This window comes from Hordeum vulgare, chromosome 5H (genome assembly GCF_904849725.1).
Source record: "Hordeum vulgare subsp. vulgare chromosome 5H, MorexV3_pseudomolecules_assembly, whole genome shotgun sequence".
In the NCBI taxonomy this organism is placed as follows: Eukaryota; Viridiplantae; Streptophyta; class Magnoliopsida; order Poales; family Poaceae; genus Hordeum; species Hordeum vulgare.
The window spans coordinates 209,325,849-209,344,514 of NC_058522.1; the positions used below are offsets into that span (position 1 = coordinate 209,325,849).

The following is an 18,666-nucleotide window of genomic DNA, read 5'->3' on the forward strand; positions in this document are numbered from 1 at the left end:
CTGGTTTGCAAGAGTCTTGACTTGAAAAATGATGTTAATTCTGAATTTGTATCTATGGTTTAATATCCTCATTTATAACTCTGGAGTGTTCTTCAATTCTGGCATTTTATTTTATTTTGAAGTGTGTTTAAATCCTGCCTAAGAATTTGTAGGGAAGTATTTATGTTTATTCATGTAAAATGCTTTTAAAAGTTCTATGCGAAATAGATGGTTTTGAAATGATGTTCACTGATGTATGTGTAAAGCTAGCGCCGGTTTGATTCTGTGATGTAATCTGATTACACATATCTTTCAAACGCAGTCTTGTAACTTGATACCTTTACATGCATGAAACAAACAGAAAAGCAAATGGTCCTGTTACATCACGGTCCCGCTGCTACCTGATTCCATTACCAGTCCCGTTACCTTGCGCTGTACCAAACACCTCCTTAATACAAAAAGACATGCATCTTGCAGGTTGTTGAAAAAAAGAATCCGAAGAACCACCAAACTAACTGTCTTTGCTTGCTTTCAGGTCTGATGTTTTACTTCTCAGCCAGGACGACTCATAATTCAAGTGTACCAAACCTTAACGAAACTCTAGTTTCAGGTACTATATATACACTAACAAGGAATTATCATAAAAGAATACACTAAGAAGGAAAAAGAGCAGAGAGATCTATAAATTCAGTCATGCCCTGCGCTTTTTTCAGTTTAAAGTTTAAACAGCCAAATATCCTATATGAAAATACAGTTACATGCTAAAACTTTATACAGGGGGCCTGCAGCAAACATGAAACAGCAGCTTTGCAGACGAATGTGGTGCTGACACCTCTGAAATCCGGTCCATGCTTGCAGAGCTACCCTACGACCTGTTCAGCTGCTCGCTACCTGCTCGTCTTACCGAGCCGTGCCTTGCGCACCGCCTCTTGAATGTGCCTCTCGTGCTCCTTGAGCATGTCCTCGATGTTCCCTCCCGGTGGCACCAATGGCCCCGAGTGGTGGATCCTCCTGAATTTCCTTCCATGGTTCTGATCACAGAAAGGCAATGGTACGAGCCATGTGAGATGAAAAAAAAGTATCCTCAATACTTCCCTTAGCAGTAGCACACTTATCATAGCGTCCTTTACCTCTGGAGGGTTCTTGTTGTGAGATGATGCAGGCCTATCAGGTGGCTGATTCTGATATGTAACCTCAATTGCATTCCTCAGATCTTTCGTGCAAAACTGTGGTATATGTGAATGTGATGATGCCTTTGTCCTCGAGGTAGAGGAATTTGCGACATGAACAGAACTGCAGGCACAACCAGGCATTGTCGGATGATCTGTGTAACCTCCCATGTTACATGTAGAGCCAAATGCAGGAACCTGCACCGTGGTCGGCAACGGGCGTGGCTCCACTCGGAACCCGGGCACGCTATCCTCGGGGTAGAACTTCACGCTGCTGCTCTTTGAAATGGCATGCGCGTGTTCCTGCAGGGTGACAAGGACAGGCAGATGTAGTTCCGAAGGTGCATGCCTTATAAAGAGGGCAGATGTAGTTCCGAAGGTGCATGCCTTATAAAGAGATATGCTCATGTTTTAGGGTGACTTTTTAGAAATTTTCCCATGTTTTTCAAAGCAGAATACCTGTTAGCTGTACATATTTATAATTAACAGTACAGACTAAGTATTTAATATTTTTGTATAATAATTTATTAATTTGGGAGCTCAAGCAATAATCTGGAATCGCTACCTTCGTTTCAGCAGCACCATTGACAGCACAACTGGTTACATGATTTTCATTTCCTGGTTTGGAAGATTCAGCTCCTCGTCCACCAAGAGTTGCCTTTCTTTGCCTGCAAGAATATCAATGCAGAGTGTTGGCATTTGATTGAACCAATGAGTCCAGATGGAACAAGAAATGGTGCAACGAGTCTAGATGGAACAAGAAATGGTGCAATGAGTCCAGATGGAACAAGAAATGGTGATGTTGCCAAGTGTACCTCCTCTCTTCCTCTTGCCTGAGTCTAACATCATACTCCTTGCTTGCTGGAAGTTTCGGTAGGCTTGAAGGGTCGCAAGCAAGTGGCTCTGTTTTAAAAAACTGAAAGAGATTTGAAACATAGGATAAGTACTACAGATCCTGAGATATTAGCGTAAGCAAAGTACTACAGGTAGATGCACAGTCATACAAGGGAGATCAGAAAACCGGCAGCAACTAAGGTTACCACTAACCACTGGTAGCTATTCATTTCACAATATACTAACAGCGGTCTAATTTGAACTACACTAATATGTTAAACTTCCAAATAGTTGCAACACCAAAGAAAAGTCTGAAGAAGTTTTGTAAGCCAGGTATTGCACCATACAAAAGATTCTTATGAGAGGATCTGAAACTTACATCACTCTGCAGAGCTGAGGAAGCTGTTCCACGAACTTCTGGTTCTAATGAAAGCAAGGAGTCTATGAGAACTACAGTGGAAGGAGGAAAATCTTTGAAAGTCTCAGCAACACACCGCCTATATTGCTGCTGACGCTTGAACATTGCTGTTTCTGGCACCTTTGATTTCTTGCAATAGTCATCCATCGGCGACCCACAAAGCTTAAAGATCTTGTGAATTTGCTCCACCTACCGTAACATTATTGTAAAAACAATCATAAGACTTCAACCAGCATAAGAATCTGAAAGGTAACTGATGTTGTTTCTGGATCTTCAAAGGCAAATTAAGAAATACCTCGGTTCTTCCTGTCATGATTGGTTTGCCAGCAAAGAGTTCTGCCACAATACACCCTGTACTCCACATATCCACAGCAACACCATACTCTGTGGCACCAAGCAAAAGCTCTGGTGGTCTGTACCACAATGTCACAACACGGCTAGTTAGTGGTTGCCGATTGTCAGGGTCGTAAGATGTTGCCAGGCCAAAGTCTGCAATCTTCAGTACTCCATTGCTATCAATCAAGAGGTTCGATCCTTTGATGTCTCGATGCAGAACTCCATTTTTGTGGCAATGATCAAGGCCATGAAGCAGCTGCTGAACGAAGCACTTTATCTGATATTCATGTTTAATTGTTTTAGTCAATGTAAGTTTCTTATCTGTTCAATGCAAGTGTCGGACGCTAACCACCTGTGACTCGGTGAGTTTGAGGCCTGGACTTGCAATAAGACCGGAAAGGTCATGTTCCATGTATTCGAAAACCAGATACAGGCTCTGTGACACACGAGATGTTGCAATTCCTTCAAGCTTTATGATATTTGGATGCTCCAGTCTCCGAAGAATATGGATTTCTCTAGCCATGAAGCGAACACTTTCAGGATCCGTGTTGACAAACCGCACCTTCTTTAGTGCAACGATCTTCCCTGTTTCAAGATCTCGGGCTTTATACACAATACTGTAAGTTCCTTGTCCAATCTACAACTCAAAAGAAAGCATTCGATTAATCAGTATTCTTTATTGTACATAAGCCACGTGATCAAATCAGTTGCTCACCTTGTCTAATTTCTCGAATGAATCGGCTCGTCGAGGCGACCAGCCTTCTACTGCTTTAGGCGCCACATTTGCGAGCCAAGTTGGCCACCCAGAAAAAACATGCTCACCCGAGAGCCCTTTCAACTCTGCATTGTTACAACTGCTGAACCTAGCATCAAAAGCTGCCATCACCTTCTCTCCAGCATATGGCATGACTTTGCTGCCATCATTCGTACCTGATGCAGTCTTAAGGTCATGTTTACTTGATGGTTCTCTGTTTTCGGAAGTGGCATCAGCATGATCTTTGGCACCTTTGGAGCAAAGGCAGCCCATAAGCACATGTGATGCCTTCTTGAACAAATGAATCAGATCGAGACCAATCTTTGCAGCCTTTCTAGCCAATATCTGCGCTTGACAAGAAATGACCATTGCCTCAGATTCTAAATCTTGCTACAAGCTTGTTTGTTTTCTTAACCAAACAATGATTGAAAGACTTCCACATGATCTTTCACACTTTTATGGTATTCTTGGAAAACAAACTACAGGCTTAATTTTGATGTGAAAGTTCATATTTGAGAAAATAGATGAAGTGGCATAAATAACCAAACAATAATCCAGAGAAACTGAATCCTTGAAAATAGTGCCAAATTGGACCTCAAGCTAAGACAGTCGAAAAAATCCTTTCATCGAATTATGTGATTCTGACCAATGTGGCAAATTTGCCTGTGATTTGTAACCCACAAAAATTCTTTCAAATCCAGTTTTAAGTAAATATGGAATACGAAACACGATTCATTGATAATATTCTGACCTTTGGAAGGCAGCTGAACTCTGAAAACTTCAGCTTGGTGTGAAGGCACATGCCAATAACAAGAACCAAGAACCTGGTATCAATCTATTTTTCCCTTGCAAGAAAACATCATGGTGCCTACTCCCCATTACAGCCCTTGGATGGAAAGGAGAGAAGATAAACAGCAATGCAAAGCGAAATTGAATTCAGAAGACCAGAACAGAAGATAGAGATTCCGCAAAAATGAAGTTCCCTTTGAAATTCCTCCTTTATTTCTTTCCTAATGTAGCATGGACAAAAATGAGGAAAAATTTCTCAAAAGGAAATGCTGCAAACCATTAGAAGTTTTTTTTACGGTAACAAGCCATTAGAAGTAATTGACAATAAAGGAATGGATAGGAGGGATTTCCGAGAACTAAAAATAGTTATCAGCTATGTTCTGTCCCAAAAATAGGAACAGGTTTGTTTCTTAATCTGTTATACTCCTTTTGTAGATAGAAGGATCAATGTTAGCTGTTTAATTACCATGCCAATATAAAAGGTCAATGTTCCACATAACAGTAAAAAGAAGGTGGACAATCAGACTACTAGCTGTACATTTCTACATGAGCACCTATTGCTGCAAAAAAGAAAAAAAGGGCAGCCCGGTGCATGTAGCTCCCGCTTGCGAAGGGTCCGGGAAGGGTCCGACCACATTAGGTCTATATCTATTGTACGCAGCCTTTCCCTAGATTTCTGCAAGAGGCTGTTTCACAAGGTAAATCTTATTATGGCTCAGTAAGCAGTGCAACAAACTCTAAGCTTTCAATATGTGAAAGAAGATTCATGCATGAGTCCGGAAAAAGTCTAGCTGAAGCGAACAAATAAGCCATGAACCCAAAACCCTAACTTTTTTTATACGATAATCATGTTGTGAGGGAATCAAGGCAATAATGGTATTGGTGTGGTGCAGCAGTTGAGGTTGATATTGAATTTCGACCTAGCGACTGATGGGCATTACTGGTTAGTAACAAAGTATATTTCTTTTCTGCGAGTTGTGAAATACTAATTCTTATCAGTATCATTTTGACAATTATTCTATTAATATTAGAAGGGAGGACGAAAATTATATTTACAAAATTACGCCTGTTCAAAATCCAAAAAAGGAGCAGGTGAACTAAACATTGCAGCTTTCAAATCAGAAAAACGCTGTACTTCGGAAGTCCTGCCAGCACTAGTAAGAAGGCTGATGATGCAGTCATAATTCTCTTCAGATGCTTCCAGGTTGTACCCTTGCACCATGGAGTTGAAAATCTCGAGAGCTTCATCATGCAATCCTGCTGCATCACAGATTCTCAGAACCACACTGAAGGTGACAATAGTTGGGACAAAGTTATTTGACAGCATCCATGAAAAGAGATCCAGTGCCTCCTTGTGCCGCTGGTTGATTGCATAAGCTTCTATTATTGCAGTGCACGTCAGGGATCCCTTGGACTCTGTTCGATTGAACACCCTCTGTGCTGCCTTAAGGTCCCCACACCTGCCATACATGTTAACAAGTTCTGTGGCAACTAACGGGAGAGGTTCTATCCGCAACTTTAACACCTGACCATGAACTTCCTTGCCAAGTTGTAATGCCCCAATATCAGAGCAGGCACTCAGTATCCTGGTGATGGCAACAGCATCAGGCCGACGGTTGGACAGCAGCATTGATCTAAACACTTCAATAGCAGTCGAAGAGGCTCCGTTCTTTAGGTAGGCATCAACCAATGCAGTCCAAGCTCGTACAGTTTTCTTATCCATAGCATGAAATACCCTGCGAGAGTATTCTAAATTACAGCATGCACCGTACATGGTGATGAGGGAAGTGCATAATGAGACGTTCGGCAGGAACCACCTCCTCAAGGCATATGCATGGATCTCCTTCCCCTCGCTCAATGCTCGCAATTTTGTGCATACTGGGAGAACACTACCAACCGCAACGAGATCTGGTCGGATTCCTTCTTGCTGCATCCAAACTATGCACCTCAGAGCCTGATCTGGCCTCCCATTGGATGCATACCCAGACATTAATGCTGTCCATGAGACAGCATTCCTCTTCTTGGTGCTATAGAACACTCGCCTCCCAGAGACCATATCGCCGCACTTGCAGTACATGTCTACCAGCCCTGCATGGACCTTTGCTACATCTTTACGGTCTGGAAACTTCTTCAGCACCAACCCATGGATCTCCCTCCCTAAGTTGCGTGCACGTAAATCACCGATAACTGGCACGATCGAGGTGAGCACCACTGAGTTCACCTTGACTCCGTTTTCCGCCATCCATCGGAAATGCTCCAGTGCCTCTCTCTTCATCCCCTTGTGTGCGAACCCGGAAATCACTGCCCCCCATGCAACAACATCCCTCTCTGGCATTTCCTCAAACACCATCATCGCCAGCTTCACCTTCCCGCACCTGAAGTAGACATCCATGAGGCCAGTCATCAGCATGCCCGGCGCACCTGCAAATGCGTTCTTGACTAGCATGGCATGCGTGGCGGTGGCCATGGCCATCGATGGCTTGGTACTCCCAGAGATGGACTTGAGGATACAGCCGTACGTGTACTCGTTCGCATTAGCCCCAGCAGCACGCATCTCCAAAAACCCGCCCGCGACAGCATCCCCTGCCTCTCTCCGCCCCCTGCGAACGTGCCCGTGGAGCAAAGCGTTCCACGAGAAGGCACTGGCCCTGGGCAAACTGCCGAGCACCTGGCGGGCCTCCTCAGCAGCACCGACCGCAAGATAAACCTCGACGAGCCTGGCTAAGAGAAACTCATTGGAGTCAAGGCCGTGGACACGGAGGTGGGCGTGGATCTGACGGACGTGGGCAAGGGAGTGGCATGCCAAGAGGAGAGCAGTGAAGGCTGAGGGGCTTGCCGGGACGCCGCGGTGGGATAAATGGTCGAGGAGGCAGAGCGCAGAGCGAAGGCGGCCTGCACGAACGAGACGGCGGATCTCAGCAGAGAGGGCGGGCGCGTTTTTTGTGTCCGGCCGGAGCTCCGCCTGGGACGTGCGGGGGGAGGCGTCGGCGTCGGCGTCGGCGAGGGCGCATGAGCGGCTTCTCGAGCGTTTGAGAGGCTTGAGGAGCTTGGAGTTTAGAAAATGGTGGTGCTTCAGGCAGGGGGCGGCGACAGGGGAGGAGGTCGAGGCCATGGCAATGGCCATGGCGAGCGTGGGTTTTTGAAGGAAAGAAGCAACCAGACGGACTGGATAGAACTAAGGGCGCTAGATTTATTAGGCTACCTACAGAACGTTCACTAAGTAATTAGCTAATGGGCACTGTTTGCTAGCGAAAAGGGTCTTCGCGTTGCAACGGGAAAAAAATGCTTGAAAACCTGAAAAACAATTTATCACTTAAACGACTACTTCCTCCGTTTCTAAATATAAATATTTTTAGAGGTTCCATTAGAAGATTACATACGGGTGTATACAGACATATTTTAAAGTGTAGATTTATTCATTTTGCTTCGTACGTAGTCTCTTAATGAAATCTTTTAAAAGACTTGTATTTAGGAACGGATGAGGTATTTCCTCGTTCATAAATATAACTCTTTTAGAGGTTCTACTAGAAGACTACATATGGATGTATATATATATTTTTTAGAGTATAGATTCATTCATTTTGCTTCGTACATGTATTTTTAGTGAAATCTCTTAAAAGACTTATATTTAGGAACTGACGGAGTATCAAATAGCAAATCAATATTGAAAGTACTAAAAAATAATATAAGAGATTCTTGATAAAATAATAATAATCTATTTTCAGATATATGTTTTTGAATGAAAAAGGCATCATCACCGTCAACTTCATTCAACTCAAAAACAGTGTACAACATGGAGTACAAAATCCTGTAAATTTAAGGTAGAAAGAATAGAAATGACAGGGCATGTTATGTCCTTGTGAGCTGAACCGAAACAATTGTAGACAGGTTCCAAAGAGCGATTCAAAACCTGGTGGGCTACACTCTTCGCAATCCCATTTATTTCTCTCGATATATGAAAAACTTGTGGTTGTAGATGTGGCGTGGTCCTGTAGAAGTCAACATGAGATTCTCCAATCACCCAAGGAGTGAAATATGTTGTTACATTCCTGTTCGTCGCCGCCTTAGCAAGAGAAAGATTGTCGGTGAGTAACTCGGTTGCTCAACTTTCAAGAGTTGGGTTGGTTTGGAAGCAAGGAGAAGAGCTTGTGTTTCTACGTGTAGAGTGCGTGTAGAGGTGACGAAGTTAGTGGTGTGGAGGCTTGAATCTGAACTTGGATACTTCTATCGTCCTACAAAAAACTGAGAAAAACTCCAATTCCCGTAGCTACGTCTCCATTTGGTAAACTTGAATTTTTTGCACATTTGAAAGAAGCATCAGAGAATATTTGGCATGTGAGATTAAAAGGTCAGACCTGATGGTGTAACTCTGTTGTAGAACCAACTTGTTGTCCCTGTTAATATGAGCTTGGAGATAGAATTAGTATTATCATGTGGAGCCTCTTGGACAGTGTTCCATTTATTCATGGTCACTGCAGTAATATGTACCTGATGAGGGGAAGTACATTTACTAGCAAAAAGAAAATCCTTTCTTGATTTCCAAAGGCACCAAAAGAAGTTGAAAATGTTTGGGATCGATGCATGAGGATGATTCATATTGAGCAAAGCATGAATAATATTTTTCATAGAATGATGGTTCTCTATAAGAATATTTGTTCTATGATACCAAGGATGAGCAAACCAAACAACTCTCACAAAGGGACATAGGAAAAAAAGATGCATTTCATCCTCATCTCACGAACAACGACAACATACTTTACAAATGTGCCTAGAAAAACGGCTAGCTTTGCAACCTATAGGTAGGGCTTTCCTAAGGAATCTCCATGCAAATGTTTGGACCCTTGGCACCATATGCTTTTACATCCACACTTGATTAAGAAAATGTTTGAAAAAGTAAGAAATTTGTGTGAGCACAACTTGTAAGTACATTTGGTGTTGCACTTACCATTAGGTGTGAGATCCCAACAAATAATATCATCATTGTCATCTTGAATGATCTTGGTTTGAGTAATAATAGAGGTTGCAGGTTCCTGAAAGGAGAATAGATGAGATATTGTTCCAGGCTTTCTGTCCTTGGAGCCAAAGATCTTTGGCTTGAGTAGGATAAGTAAAGTTTGTAGGTTGGATAATGGGATCGTAGATATTTGTCCAAGTCGGGCACCAGGGAGTACTCCAAATGGAAAATATTCCCTTGAGTAATCTGATAAAAGCAGTGAGCTTTGATTTTAGGGAGCATCTTGAGAATGGAGGACCAGAAGGCTTATTTTGGAGTGTTAGAGCTGGCAGTCCAGAAAGAAGGGTCCCAAAAACATTTGGATTTAAGATCAAGATGTAGGTGGGAGCTCGGAGAGTTAGCAATTCTCCAAGCATAGGCTTGGATGAGACCTTGATTCATAACTTGAAGGTTTATTATACCCAAGCCCCCCTCTTTGTACGTGCAGATATCCTTCGAGGCCCTAAGATAGAGACTTCTTATAGAATTATCTTCTCTAGTTCTTATCCACCAAAAGGTTCCAACGACAGCAGAAAGTTTGTGTCAGTACTATGACAGACGCGTTCACAGACCCAACTACGCACGTCCCACGATTGTTCCCTGGCCAAGATTCAAGAAGATGGACGAAGTGTTGACGATAGTTATTCTCCCTTAACCCGTGGTGGTATGCAGATATTCGTCAAGAACTACCCCAACATATTTGTCAAGGAAGCACCAAGGCTCCGTGGTGGCATGCATACCTTTATTCAAAGATCTCAATATGCATCACCCAAGCCTTCCCAATACAATAAGGAAGCAAGGCAAGAATCACCCAGCAACGACTCCGGAAAACCAAGACCCGGGAACAACCACCCCCACAACGATTGTCCCAAGTTGGTTCGCATTCAGCAAGCTATCGCTTCACCCACTCGTGGTGTAGTTGTTCTTGTTGGGGAACGTTGCATGGGAAACAAAAAAATTCTTATGCACACGCAAGATCTATCCATGGAGATGCATAACTATGAGAGGGGGAGTGTATATACATACCCTTGTAGATCTCTAAGCGGAAGCGTTAAGAAACGTGGTTTAAGTAGTCGTACGTCTACACGATCCAGCAAGTGAGGGCGGAGTAGTAGATAAGTTCTCCGGTAGCACGACGGTGTGGTGCGGTGGTGCTGTCACGGCGGGGCTTGGTCGAGCGCTACCGAAACCGCGAACGGAGGAGAAAACAATCTAGGGAGAGAGGGAGGGTTGCGCCAAGGCTTGTGGTGGTGCTTCCCTCACTCTCTCTCTCTCTCTCTCTATATATATATATATATATATATATATATATACATATACATATATATATAGAGAGAGAGAGAGAGAGGAGGGAGGAGGTCTGGCCTCCCTAGGGTTTCCCGTAGTGGTGGGGGCGGCACCCTAGGGGTCGTCTTGTCCCCCAAGGCAAGGGGCGGGTGCCACCCCATGGCCAATCCTATCCCTTGGCCGCATGGGCCTTTAGGGAGGTGGGGAGCCCAACCCACCAGGGGCTTGTGTGCCTACCTCTCAGCCCATGGGACCCTCCGGGGTAGGTGAACCCTCCTCGTGGACCCCCGGAACCCTTCCGACATCTCTCATATTAAATCCGACAAGTCCCAAAACTATTCCGGAACCCGAATACTGACTTCCCGTATATGAATATTTACCTCCGGTCCATTCCGAAGCTCCTCATCACATCTGTGATCTCATCTGGGACTCCGAACAACATTTGGTCACCACCATATATAACTCAACAATATTATATCATCATCGAACATTAAGCGTGCGAACCCTATGGGTTCGAGAACTATGGAGACATGACCGATACACCTATATGATGAATAACCAATAGCAGGATCTGGATGCCCATATTAGTTCCTACGTATTCCGGGAAGATCTTTATCAGTCGAACCATGATATCAAGGATTCAATCAATCCCATTATAGTTCCCTTTGTCCATCAGTATGTTACTTTCCCGAGATTCGATCGTCGGTATCTTCATACTTAGTTTAATCTCGTTACTGGCGAGTCTCTTTACTCGTTGTGTAATAAAATATACCATGAATAACTCCTTAGTCACGTTGCTTTCAAGATTCTTGTGATGTTATATTACCGAGAGGGCCTAGAGATACCTCTCCGTCATACGGAGTGACAAATCCCAGTCTCGATCCATGCCAATCCAACAAACACCCTCAGAGATACATGTAAAATACCTTTATGATCACCTAGTCATGAAGTGACATTTCATGCACGCAAGGCATTCCTTCGGTGTCAACAAGTTGCATGATCTCATGGTCTTAGGAAGAGATACTTGACATGTAGGAAGCAGTAGCAATAAACTTATTGATACGATCAAATGCATGCTTCGGTTGGGTCTTGTCCATCACCTCATTCTCCTAATGATGTGATCCCATTATGAAATGATAACTCATGTCTATGGTTAGGAAACATTAACCATCTTTGATCAACGAGCTAGTCTAGTAGAGGCTCACTAGGGACAGAGAGTTGTTTATATACCCACACATGTATCTGAGTTTCCAATCAATATAATTATAGCATGGATAATAAACAATTATCATAAAGAAGGAAATATGATAATAACCAATTTATTATTGCCTCTAGGGCATATTTCCAACAGTCTCCCACTTGCACTAGAGTCAATAATCTAGTTCACATCGCCATGTGATTACCACCCAATGAGTCGCGGGGTTTCATCGTGTTTTGCTTGTGAGAGAGGTTTTAGTCAACAGATCTACAACATTCAGATCCATGTGTACTTTGCAAATCCTTATGTCATACTATAGATGTTGCTATCATGCTCCACTTGGAGCTATTTCAAATGACTGCTCCACTGTACATATTTGGTTGGCTACTCAGAGTCATCTCGGTCGGTGTCAAAGCTTGCATCGACGTAACCCTTTACGACGAACTCTTTATCACATCCATAACCGAGAAACATTTCTTAGTCCTTTTAGGTACCTAAGGATAATTTTGACCATTGTCCAGTGATCCTCTCCTGGATGACTCTTGTACCCAATTGCTAGATTCATGGCAAGGCACACATCAGGTGCGGTACACAGCATGCCATACGGTATAGAGCCTATGAATGATGCATAGGGGACGACCTTCGTCCTTTCTCTTGCTTTTGCCGTGGTCGAGCTTTGAGTCTTACTCTACTTCACACCTTACAATACAAGCAAGAAGTCCTTCTTTGGCTGATCCATTTTGAACTCCTTTGAAATCTTGTTAAGGTATTGTGACAGCCCGAGACCGACGCCCCAGAAGATTCCCCCTTTATTCCGTTTTTGTCGTGTGACTTATTTTATTTGTCGCATCATCATCGCATCATGCGCATCATCTACATTGCATCGGCATCCCGTTGCCGCCAGTTTTCAAACTTGCATCCGTTATTTAGTTGTCGGTTCTCTCCGTTATCGTCGTTGCCTGTTTTGAGAGAGACCACACTAGCACGTGCCCGCGGCATCCTCAAAACCTTGTGTTTTAAAAGTGTGTGTAAAAATTTCTCTAATTGGGTTGAAACTTGACGTGCGGTCTTATTTAGATATAGATAGGCCGCCTACCAAATTTCGTCGCAATCGGAGTCCGTCTGGTACCCGAACGGTCGTCCGTAGCGGCAACATCTTCGGTTATTCGTCGGACGTTTTTCGGGGGTTCTAAATATCGTTGTCGGTTCATCCATTTCCCTATCATCCCTACACAGCCCATCAAACCCATCTAGCCACTTCCTCCATTCGTGATCGTCAGATTGCGATCGGACGGACGAGGTCCACCCCACCATAGCCCAACCCTATATAAGACCACCACATGGAGAGACCTCTCTCACTTCACTAGGGTTTCCCCCTAGTCATTTTTGCAGCCACCCCCTAGAGAACCCCACCTGCTAGCCCACACCCTTCAAATGCCGCAGCCCTAGCCCCATAGCCATTTCAGCCATTAGATTTCGATCCAATTGCCCCAATTCGTCCAAAACCCCACCTACCGGACATATCCATGGCCAACTCGGACATGTCCGGGTGACCATAGTGCAACCGACCCGCCGACCTAGCGCTCGCTCCCTCCTCCCGCGGATCCGCAGCGCGCCGCCCCACCGCCTATAGCTCGCCTCCAGCCTCCGGCCGCCTCGCCTCGCCTGTGCCCCGCAGCCTGTCTTCCTCCGCCACCGGCCCCGAGAAACCGGAGCCGCCGCAGCACCCCTGGCCGCTGGAACCGCCCCGTGCCGCCGTTCCTTGACAGATCCGGCAGCTGTCGCGTGCGCCCCCCGGATCCAACCGGGATCGAGCCCCTCGGCCTGGTCCCGCCGAGTTCGCGCCATTCGTCGTTGCCCCTGCTGCTGGCGAACCTGCCGCCGCCACCTCTGACGCGCTCGGGAGCGAATAGAGTGACGGGAGGAGCTCGAGCGCTCCTCCACCTGGGCCGCGACCCCGCGCTGGGCCGCGCCACGCTCCAGGCCGCCCCAGGCCCAGCGGCCTCCCTGGCCCAGCTGGCAAACTCCTCCCGGTCCAGGCCAGCGCTGCACCGCCCCCAGGCCTGTCTCGCCCGTCCGACCAGGCTGCCTCCTTCCCCGCCATCCTGGGCCACGCCCCACCAAGGTGAATCCCGAGGCCCCCTATGTTGCGCCCCGGGCAGAACTTAATTATCTTGTGCTGCCTTGTGTAGGGCCAATAGCACCCTGTTTCGGCACGTGTAGTTATTTATGATTATTCAGATTTATTTATTAATTTCAAAAATATGTCGTATTTTAAAACACCCGTAGATTTTAAACCATGTATTGGATCGGAGTGATTCATATATGAAACTTTTGTAGTTTTTCACGTAGATTCATAATTTGCAACTTGCATGCATGTTTGAAGTGATTTAACTTGCCTTATGCCTAGAAACGCGTGCTGTCCTAATAGGTTGCTTATCCCGTATTTATTTTCGCGTGGGTCCGGGTTGCTCAAACCCCGTGGATATAATGCTCACAATTTTAGGGACCTTTTGCCATGTATTTTAGAGTAGTTGTTTGTATTTTTGCATGTAGGATTCTGTCTCTAGTTTGCTATATCATGTTTAGGACATAATCGCCCATATATGTGTGGCGATATTTTTATGTAGCAACCCCTCATGTTATATATGTTTTCGGTGTAGAAAAATCCATAGAATTTAACTATGCATTAGTTTTAGCTTTTGAGCAAGTTAGTGCGCGTGATAATTTGCCATGTTGTCCTTTTTTATTTTGTGGGAATTAATCCGTGCATGATATGATGGAGTTGTCAACTAGAGATTTGTCCTTGGATATGTAGGCTAGCCTCTGGTAATTTTGGTTGCAATAGAAATCCATGTTTAGGTGTTGTTTGCTTGCTCTTAACATGCTAGAAATAGTACTGATTTGTAGATGCTGAAATATTTCTAAGCCTGAAATCTATTATATTTTGTTGCTGTCTTTCCATGAGATTATCTGGTGATCTGTAGCTCTTTTGAGGTTGGTGAAATGGAGTTAGTTGTAGCCCTTAAGATTCTCTAGCATGCTGTAAATTTTCATGCCATTAGGAGTCCTGTAACATATAGTTTTGTTGCTGTCAATATGCCTTCAGATCAAAAACTGCACTGTCTAAAACTGATATTTTCTCGAAGTCTGAAACTATGTGTGGGATGCCATTTTATTAGTCCTTTCCCTAGTGATCCATGCTCCCATGCTAGGTGTTATTAGTTGTATGTTGTAATGGATCTTGACCTCTTTTGCCTCATGCCTTGTTTGAGCATTTTGGATTTGTCTAGCTAGTTGTTCGAGGGTGTAGAAAATGCTATGTGGCTGATTTTGACAGATTGTAGTGATTTCTTGTTTAGCTCGTAGTTGTTGAACCGTTGCTCCGTTTTGGTCGTGTCCTATATGAAACTTGCTTAGAACCTCGTGTAGTTTCATTTTATCTTTCTGGTTGTATGTTTTGAAATGCTTGTGACTGTCGTTGCACACATATTGCATTCATGCCATCATATCTTGCGATGTTCGTATCTTTTGAACCGTAGCTCCGTTGGAGATGTTCTCTATGTGTAAATTGATTGTAACGACACGTAGAATCACGTGAACCTATTTATTTTGCTGTTTAACAAATATTAAAACATGTTAGTTCAGATCTGGACAGAATTATAAATTAACGTATGAGGTCATCTTGGAGATGCTATATGTCGTTTCCGACCTCATTTAAGATGCCTAGATAGGTAGATCAATTACGTTTCACCTCTTGCCATGTTTAACCACATTTAATATTGTCGAGTAAACAATCGGGATAGAACTAAATAATTCGTATGTGGAGTTTCGTCAATATGCAACACGTTGCATATTGAACTTCACTTAATGTGTATTAGTTGATTGTTGTGAATTGACATGCTATGTCTTGCATATATCCAACCGTTCATATATCATATGTGTTGTGCATCGTGTGGTGTATATCGTGTGTTGATTCTTGTTTTCGGTTTGCTTCATCTCGATAGATTTCCGCAAGCGTGTCGGATGTGAGGACCCGTTCGACTACATCGGTTCGTCTACTTCATGGAGTCATTCTTCTTCCAAGCGGGATCTCAGACAAGATGACCATTTTCCCAGATACCATTACTATCATTGCCATGCTAGTAATATCGTTTCTGTCGCTATGTCTCGTTGCCTACCACATGTTTAATATCAGCGTCCCAACATTGCCATGAAAACCTTCAACCTGTTCACAAACTAGCAAACCACTGATTGGCTATGATACCGCTTGCTTAACCATGTGTTAGCCTTGCTAGTTGCAGGTGTAGTTGCTTCCATGTGATGACATGGGTTCTTTGTTTTATCACCCTATTAAATGCTATTTAATTTAATGCACCTATATACTTGGTAAAAGGTGGAAGGCTCGGCCTCTCTAGCCTGGTGTTTTGTTCCACCTTTGCCCCCTTAGTTTTGGCTACCGGTGTTATGTTCCATAATTGAGCGCTCCTAACACGATCGGGGTTGTTATGGGGACCCCCTTGATAATTCGTTTTAGATTAAGACTGGTCAGTGAAAATGATCGAGATGGACCTAGAGGGGGGTGAATAGGTACAAATCCAAATTTTAACAATTACTTAGCAATTTTAGGCTAAAGTGCGGAATATAAGTGTAAGCCTAATAATTGCTATGACAAAGAGTAAGGTATTAGGAGTGAAGCAAGGCAAGCGGTAAACAATAAGCAAATACAAGTATGTAATAAGGATTAACACAAGTAGAGAGTTAGGGTTAGGAATAACCGAAACTCCGAGAGAGACAAGGATGTATCCCGATGTTCACTTCCTTGGAGGGAAGCTACATCACCGTTAGAGGGGCGGATGTTACCATGAAGGCACACCAACACCACGAAGGCTCACCCTATTCCCCTTTGAGATAATTCCACAAAGGCGTTTCTCAACCACTAGTGGTAAGCCTTGAGGTGGCTTCCAAACCTTCACAAACTTTCCGGGGGATATCACAATGGTTTGATTCCTCTCCGAAGACTCCTACCGCCTAGGAGTCTCCAACCTCCAAGAGTAACAAGATCACGGGGATTGCTCAAAACTTGCTCAAATCACAAATCACTTTGGTGGGAAGGAAGAGAGGGAGACGATCTATCTTTTGATTGGAACAACACTCAAAAGGACTCACAAATGCTCTTGGGATCTAGGATTTGGTGTAGACAAGAGTGAGTGAGAGGAAAGGTGTTCTTGGATTTGTTGAACACCCTTTCACGAGGTGGGAGAAGAGTATTTATAGTGTGGAGTGAAATCCAACCGTTGGAGGTGCAATAAGTCACACAGGGTCCGGACGTCCGACACTTGTCGGAAGTCCGGGCGTCCGTGAGGGGCCGGACGTCCGACAGGGGTCGGACGTCCGAGACCTGTAGGCATGCCTGGAACTCTTCTGAATTCATCAGCGGCCGGACGTCCGACAGGAGTCGGTCGTCCGAGGCCTGTAGATGTGCCTGAACGTATTTGAATTCAACAGCATACGGACGTCTGGAGTGGCCCGGAAGTCCGTGTTATACAGCACAATTTCTACTGGTGGTGGCTTCCGGATTTCCGATGGGTGTCGGACATCCGGCGCTCGAACGTCCGGAGGGAGCCGGATTTCCGAGATATAGTGCACACAAACTACTGGTGTTGACCTCCGGATTTCCGGAGCTTGGCCGGACGTCCGGCCCTCGAACGTCCGGAGGGAGCCGGCTTTCCGAGGTATAAGCCTAACAAACTACTGGTGTCTGGCTGCGGATTTCCGAAGCCAGCCGGACGTCCGGCCCTCGGACGTCCGTAGGGAGCCGGATGTCCGAGGATATTGGACATATGTTGTATTGTAGAGAGTGGACAGTATGTGGTGTTCGATATGGTTGTAGAGATGTGGTATGAGCAAGTTTATCGCAAAGCCTGTGATCCGCTCTTAATAGTGCAGGATCCCTATACTCAATATCAGTAAACTCAAAAGACTATTCTACAGCATCTCTTCTTAATCCCGAGTCTTCTCGAAATATAACTCACCAATCTTTTCAGCAACCTTTGGCACATAAATCTTAATCTACTAAAGTACTTGCCGTCCTGAGATACACTCAACAAATAGGATTAGTTTCCTATGTATGTGTTGTCATTAGCACCAAAAGACAATTAGGGGCATAGCATGCACTTTCAATCTCCCCCTTTTTGGTAGTTGATGACAACATATACATAGGTCTCAAAAATATTAACCATACATTATAGTCTAGGAGATATTTAGTACGAAGCTCCCCCTTAGGATATGCATGATAAAGAAATCGAAGCTCCAAATGGATCGACATGGAAGAATAACAGATCATCATAGAAATAAAGGAGCAAGACATAATAGTCTATGATGATATCATAGCAAATCACAACCATTCATAAGTAGCCATACATGAGTTTTATCCATTACATTAAATCTCCAAAGACTAAAAATGACGAGAATAAAATTTTTAACTACGATACATTACTCCCCCTTTGGCACCAAGTACCAAAAAGGGAGCCATCAATAACACCAACCAAACTCAGAGCTCATCACCATCATCATCAGCATCATCAGCCAAACCACTGCCCCCAGCCTCGTCAAAGAACTCAGACCACTCAGGACCAGAAGGGAAGCCAAAGTCAATGGAAGGAGCAGTAGGAGGGGCCTCATCATCACTCACAGTAAGATCGCCCGAGGCTCTCAGACGAGCCTTGAGGGCATTCTGAGAGAAAACTAAGCGGGAAACCACATCATGGGTTTGACCACACTGAAAGGAGACAGCCTTCATCAAAGCAGAGTGAGCTTTGCCAAGGAATTTGGCAATGCGACCGAGAGAAGCGGAGCTAGATGAAGGGGTGGCGGCCCGTGCAGCAGTGCGACGAGTGGTAGTAGAGG

The 18,666-nt window shown here is 44.4% G+C and overlaps 2 protein-coding genes across 2 annotated transcripts; both read right to left on the bottom strand.

Annotated features, from left to right (window-relative positions):
* Window positions 1–655: 655 nt before the first annotated feature.
* On the bottom strand, window positions 656–5,187 carry LOC123397535 (probable serine/threonine-protein kinase At1g54610). Its single transcript, XM_045092062.1, has 9 exons — window positions 4,242–5,187; window positions 3,452–3,835; window positions 3,089–3,373; window positions 2,696–3,013; window positions 2,362–2,589; window positions 1,964–2,064; window positions 1,714–1,816; window positions 1,110–1,451; window positions 656–1,010 (listed from the first exon to the last, which is right to left on the bottom strand). The coding sequence occupies exons 1-9, from the start codon at window positions 4,290–4,292 to the stop codon at window positions 867–869; spliced, it is 1,956 nt and encodes a 651-aa protein (XP_044947997.1). The 5' UTR covers window positions 4,293–5,187; the 3' UTR covers window positions 656–866.
* Window positions 5,188–5,271: 84 nt separating this feature from the next.
* On the bottom strand, window positions 5,272–7,460 carry LOC123397534 (pentatricopeptide repeat-containing protein At1g71460, chloroplastic). Its single transcript, XM_045092061.1, has one exon. It carries the CDS (start codon window positions 7,401–7,403, stop codon window positions 5,340–5,342), a length of 2,064 nt encoding a protein of 687 aa, XP_044947996.1. The 5' UTR covers window positions 7,404–7,460; the 3' UTR covers window positions 5,272–5,339.
* Window positions 7,461–18,666: the final 11,206 nt, after the last annotated feature.

Excerpts from the sequence above, each read along its gene's own strand:
- LOC123397535 (XM_045092062.1), bottom strand. The coding sequence starts at position 4,292 with ATGTGCCTTCACACCAAGCTGAAGTTTTCAGAGTTCAGCTGCCTTCCA. Across the intron at positions 2,065-2,361 it reads CCTCAGCTCTGCAGAGTGAT|TTTTTTAAAACAGAGCCACT; the intron begins GTAAGTTTCAGA and ends AATCTCTTTCAG. Across the intron at positions 1,011-1,109 it reads ACAACAAGAACCCTCCAGAG|AACCATGGAAGGAAATTCAG; the intron begins GTAAAGGACGCT and ends TTCTGTGATCAG.
- LOC123397534 (XM_045092061.1), bottom strand. The coding sequence starts at position 7,403 with ATGGCCATTGCCATGGCCTCGACCTCCTCCCCTGTCGCCGCCCCCTGC.